This window comes from Phytophthora infestans, genomic scaffold (genome assembly GCF_000142945.1).
Source record: "Phytophthora infestans T30-4 supercont1.11 genomic scaffold, whole genome shotgun sequence".
NCBI lineage: Eukaryota > Oomycota > Peronosporomycetes > Peronosporales > Peronosporaceae > Phytophthora > Phytophthora infestans.
The window spans coordinates 1-6098 of NW_003303748.1; the positions used below are offsets into that span (position 1 = coordinate 1).

Consider the following 6098-nt stretch of genomic DNA (forward strand, 5'->3'; position numbering starts at 1 on the left):
GATTTCTCTGTAGTTGCGGATTATCACCCGTCGACAAAGACGTGACACCGCCCAAGATGTTCAAGCGACGAACCCTCGGTCAGGTGATGTACGGAGACGCCAAGGTGCAAGGGACTCGACGGCGTCACCTCCGAGTTTTCAACAAGTATCGGATACGGCCCTATGTCACTGAATCCAGGCTGTCCTTATTATTAATAATGGACTGGCCGGATTCGCATTCAGCGGACCATCTACGGTACGAACCCTCAGTGGCGGTTGGGATGAGCTCGCGGAATACTCAGCGACCTTTGGAAGACACGTTCACCGTCTGGGACAGGGCGCGGACCGTTAAAGATGCTCATGCGACGGTGCAGACGACGCTTGGCATGCAAGAAGATCCATAACGGATCATTGTTCACTTGATATTTGTATACTTGATTAGGACTTCTTATTAGGAATAGACCCGAAAGGGTAAGCTTAAATACAGAACAGAATTTCCACTCAAGCACACAGAGCGACGTCCGGCTTCAAGGTAAGCGTCAGGTCAAGCTTGTTTGAGTGTGTTATGCCTGTCGGTGAACTCGAAGCTCTGTAGCGAGGGTTCATCCGGCAAGGCCAAGAGACTTTGTGTATTGGCCGATTATTATCGGGAGGTTTTTACGTGACGGCTTATTGATGCCTATTTGCACGACTGGGAGTGCTTGAATTGCCTCCCTTTTATTTCTTCCAGCCGAGTGTTGAACACTCGGTGATCTCGTAAAAGGCTTACCCGTGCCTGGTACCCTTCCGCTGTTGGGACCACGAGGATTCAAAACACCTGCTAGCTTTGCTCGTGCTAGTAGCGTGTTCTTATTAAAACGGGTTGGCCTATATAAGTAGTTTACAAGGTCCAGTTTGTCCCGGTGCAAGGGCAGAACTGGGGTCTTCAGGTCCGCCCGAACGATCGTTTACTATCCTAGTAGACGTATTGTTGTGGGAACATCCCTAACCTACATCTGTAGCTAGAGTTCACGTGGGATTTCCCAACACCACAACAACAACGAATGGAGGATCCAATTGTATATATTATCAATGCTTAAGATAAATTTTTTTGTGACCCTGGCAATTTTTTTTTTTAGAGATATAGATAATAACAGTGTGTAGATAACCATGGAGGGCCGATACGCGCTAAGCGTCACTCATAGACACGACACATGAACAACATGAAGATAATTACATCGTTTCTACATTATCTTTAATATATTTCAGATAAATATACCTAGAAAATGGGCATTCAATACGTTGATACAGCTGATGAGGAGCCAGTCGTTATTGATGATAATGATTACAAAGTTTACACTCCAACAATCGCACCAATCAACGTGAAGCCATTTACATTCGACACTGATAAGTTGAAGTCTGATGCTAACATTCAAGAGAAGACCTTGAGTTTGGTGATGGCGAATATGAACCAGTTTTCGAAGTGAGGTATTATTTTTACAAGACCTGCAGGCGCTCCAATTCACTTTTGAGGATTTCCAATCTATCAATCTTATCGGTGCTATCGCTCATAGCTGTAATCGCTCTGTCGCGATACACGATATAAGCTCCGCGTTTCCAAGCGCAAGGGCAAAACATATGATGCGTTGCTCAGCGATGGCAGAGTCGTGTCGTTTGGAGCAATCAAGTCCAATGGTGAGTCCTATCAGCAATATCAAGATCGCACAAATTTAAAAGACATACCGTGACTATGATCACAAAGATACAAAGCGAAGAGAGCGATACTATAAGCGACATGGTCCGATTGACGATCAACATCTTTACACTCCGAATGGTTTTCGAAAAAATATTTATGGGTAGCGTCTCCGGCAGCAATATCTGTTATATTTCCGAATTAATTTTTTTTGAAAATTTACCCATCCACCCCCTCACCGAGATTTTTTTTGCACAATTTAAGATTTGGAAGTTTTCCACCCCCCTGATTTGCCTATTTCCCGGGTTGATAAAAAATGATTTTAGAATTTATCGGAGGAGCTCACGCGCATTGAAAAGTTGATTGAATCTCAACAAGAGCGAATTCAAAAATCTCAAAATCAACTCAATCTCATCAATCGCGAGTTTCTGCCTGGTGATATTGAGAGTATAACTCTTGCATACTTTATAGTACAGCTGTCATTATCCGAGCTGCTTAAAATAGTTTGTAGAACTCGTCTTCCTTTCCATGCTGCAAATAGTGAAGCCATAAGATACAGAAGCCATCACAGTGCCCGAATCGGGGGTCTTAGATATCAATTTCGCGATAAGAATAGTCTTTGGGAAAAACGCGTGGTCTTGGAAGGCCTAGAGGATCGAAGTAGCGCTTGTCTTTGTTTGAGACTGCCGGCCAATGTGTGCCTCTGATAATTGGATTGCCCATATTGATTATTGCATAATCTGTGCTTCTATCAAGATTTAGCTTGAAATCGATTTGATCTACCTTTACCCCAAGAGAAGTAGCGAGTTTCATTAGTTGATCATCTGTTGTTCGAGACAATTTAATAATTTTCTTTTCGCTCATATAGTGTTTTTTCTGAAGATCTATATCTTGCCCAATATAAAGCAAACTCGTACTATACAATGCCCACCGCAAGTGATATCTCTGCTTTCGAGCACTCCGTCGAACCAGCTCCAGCTGAAACGCTCTTTCGTGATAAGAAATGGACCTATATTCAGGATTCGACTAGTAACACTGGTAAATACGCTGGTCAAATTCAATTTAACCTCTTCTCAAGCTGCGTTTGTCAACTGGGAAGAGGCTGTCATTGATCTTCCAATCAAGCTTCAGATTCTCAATGCTGGAGAATCTTCAGTTACCTCGACCGCTGCTTGTACCGTTGATCAGCTTGTTCCTAAGGCATATGCCTGGCAATTCATTGATTCCGGGTAAGTTGTTGTAGATGGCGTGACCGTTCAGACGAATCAAGTTCATGAAAATGTGAATGCTACGTTCAAGGCGCTAACCGAATGGGACTACAACTCCTACATTAAACAAGGACCAACGAGCAACTTCGTGCTAGATGAATATCGTCTACCAATTCCCGGAGTCGCCCAAAATCTTGACAACATGGCAGCATCCAAATTATATTAGCGGCACCGCTGGCGAAATGGGGTCTTTTTTAACACATTTTCGAATGGAGGTGCGTACAAACGATCGCTATTCACTGCGCTTGATCAAAGCAGCGGTAACCTTGCACATGATATCATATGATATAATGCCAATATCCAAGCTGTGTCAAAGCCGCAAGTATACGTCGCGCCAGCTGGCGCCGTTGCTGCCGGTGCTCCGTTTAGCGTAGCGCATTATTTAGCCTGCCTTAAGCTCTCTGACTTATCCGACTACTTCAAGAAATGTACAATGCAAAAGAACAAGAAGGGGTTCATGTATATCAACTATAACTGCTCTGCTACGTCAATTACCACTGGTGGATCAGCAGGTACGGTTGCAGCAACGAATATTGCTAGCATCAACAGTAATATGAACTTCGGCAACACTTGCCCAATTCTATGGAATGGTACATCCGCAAATACAACCAACACTGGCGAATCAAGTGGGTTAGCTGTTCCAGGATCAACACATTTGTTAGTCACAGCCGATGTTAATGGTACTGCAACTTCGGGAAGTGGTATTGCTCCATCGCAGACATTCTCTCGTCAGCTTGCTCCAACATATAGCCCAAATCAATCAGCTGACAACGTTCTCATCCAAAAGAAGACGTTCCGTTACATTGAACGTGTAACCAACAAGTTTACTGTTCAAGCCGGTCAGTCATTTAGATGGACTCTGACGAATGGTATTGCCAATCCAAAGAAATTGATTATGCAACCTGTTATTACAAACGTAACTCTTGGATCAAGCTCTTTATCAGATGCGATCAATCCATTCCGTAGTTGCTTTTCAGCGATTCCAGCCACGACGAGTCCTTATACAGCTTACAAAATATCCAAGTAACGGTGGGTAACGTCCCAGTTTGGGTAACGTCCCAATTTGGAATAATCCTGTCAACTTCGGCTACGATCTATTCGTACAAGAAATGTCAAAATCTGGCGCTGATGGTAGGTCACTAATGTTGGCTTACTGTCTCAGCGTCTATGGGAATCACTGTACCGATTCATTGCTGTTGACATTGGCCGTCGTCTACCCAGCGAAGATGGTGCAGGCAAGTCGATCATTGTTTCGGGTACGAACAACACGAACTACGCGCTTACGATTTATTCTCATATTCTACGTGAAGTCGTAGCAACTGTAGATACTGCTATGGACACTGTCTTTCTAGGCGCGGTTGAAAACTTAATGCCAACCCGCTATCAATTAGTATTTTTTTATTTGCCAAATATAGCATCCAGGCACAAATGAGCGGGTTCTTCACTGATAACCAAACTAAGCAAAAAGCGTATGATCGCTACTACAATGCAATGACCAAAAGTGATTTTGTCTAAGGCGCGAAGTTGAAAGCAAGGATTCAGACGTTCTCACCACACCTTGATGTCCTCCTTCCAGCGAGTCGTGACAGTTCTGCAAGACCTCTTGAATCATCGTTGTCGGTACCACAAGCCGCAGCTTGGTCTTCTCTTGCCAACTGTGGTCGTACAGACGATTCAATCCAAGATAGTGAAGCACGCCGTCTTCTGATAACACGAACCGGTCAGCATACTTCCAGGCATCTCGAGCTTCTTTGTAACTCAGCTCTTCTGCTTGGCCCTGAAGCACCTTCTTGATGTTAACCCACTTCTGCTCCTCGTCTTGTGCCACCATTATCCGTCTGCGTCGTTCCCGCTGTATCGCTACCGGGTCAACATCTTCCGCATCGGGAAATGCCGCTGGTACAGTTTTGTGAGGATGGTCTGGCAAATCATCGCCGATTGAATCTTCGGTGGACGTCTCTCGTCGTTCTTCATGCTGTTCGTGAGCTTTTGAGACCTCCTCCGAGTGTTCATCTGCAAACCTGACGCGTTTCTTGGCTTTCGTCTGTCGCCGAGTCATCACTGCCATATTACCATAATCGCACTTTGGTGAGCTGTAATCAACCACGAAATTTTCGAAAGTTTTCCACTTTGAAGACTCGCTGCCTGACAGTACATGTACTTGACGCTCTGCTCCTCGTGACGAAACATCTACCGAGTCTTCATCCGGCTCGTAGATCATTTCCTGGATGCGGTTCAGCGATGCCAATTCCGACTTGCGAGTTTCAGCCAAGATTACCCGACTGACCTTCGATTCAAGCGCTTCAGTGGCTAACGAATCCGCGGCCGCGTTGTATTCTCGTACAACGTGAAGATATTTAACTGATCGAAGCTTGGCCGTGAGTTCCTTGTGAGTATTCAGCAGCGCTAGCAAAGTTTCCTTCCTGCATGCGATCACCCCAAGTGATTGTTGAATCGCGAGCCTTGAGTCCCCAACGATGACTAAATCCTCGGCACCGTGCGCAATAGCAGCCTTGACACCGTTGATCATACCTTTATACTCTGCCTCATTCACAGTGGTAGCCGAGAGGTAAGCGTTTGCAGCAATCACTACCTTCCACTCAGGAAGGCTCCACAGCACCCATGAACAACTCCCGTAGCCACCGTACTTCTCTGTCTTCGCTGATCCGTCAAAAGACATGACGAATCCGCTGTAATTACGGGAAAGCCTGGCGTACAGCAACGCGGGGTCCATTCGAATAGTCGGGGAACCCTTGTTTGGAGGCGCCACCGGCGCGAGCGAGTCTTCCAGGTCAACGAAGCTCGTGATGCTTGACTGCAGTAGCTGCGCAAAGGCGACATCCTTCTCCTTCACGCGCTGCACCTTAAGGTGCCACTGCGATAGCAGCACTGCGACTGGACCGCGCGTCCGAAGAGAGACTTCGACTTATGCAACACACTTCTAACGTCGAGGAATCGTGTATAGACATGTAGCCGTATTTTCCTGGCCAGCTGGGACGTGGCAAGAGCTTTAAACAGCAGAGGTAACGGCCAAACTTTCCTTTCTCAACATGAATGGTAACTCATGCTCGGGCCTCCTTGAGCTCTCGCGTGAGGAGCCCGTCGGGATGTAACTTTCGCGGAGAGGTACTTGATTTTCGCTGAGTGGGTGAAACGCACCTTCCGTTCCGCAGGAAGGA

General features: G+C 45.9%; 1 protein-coding gene across 1 annotated transcript; it reads left to right on the top strand.

The window, feature by feature from the left end:
- Positions 1-3352: 3352 nt before the first annotated feature.
- On the top strand, positions 3353-3946 carry PITG_07357 (uncharacterized protein; the record flags this gene model as incomplete). The annotated part of the gene is made up of 3 exons (XM_002904349.1): positions 3353-3509; positions 3588-3835; positions 3944-3946. 3 exons carry the CDS (start codon positions 3353-3355, stop codon positions 3944-3946), a joined length of 408 nt encoding a protein of 135 aa, XP_002904395.1.
- Positions 3947-6098: the final 2152 nt, after the last annotated feature.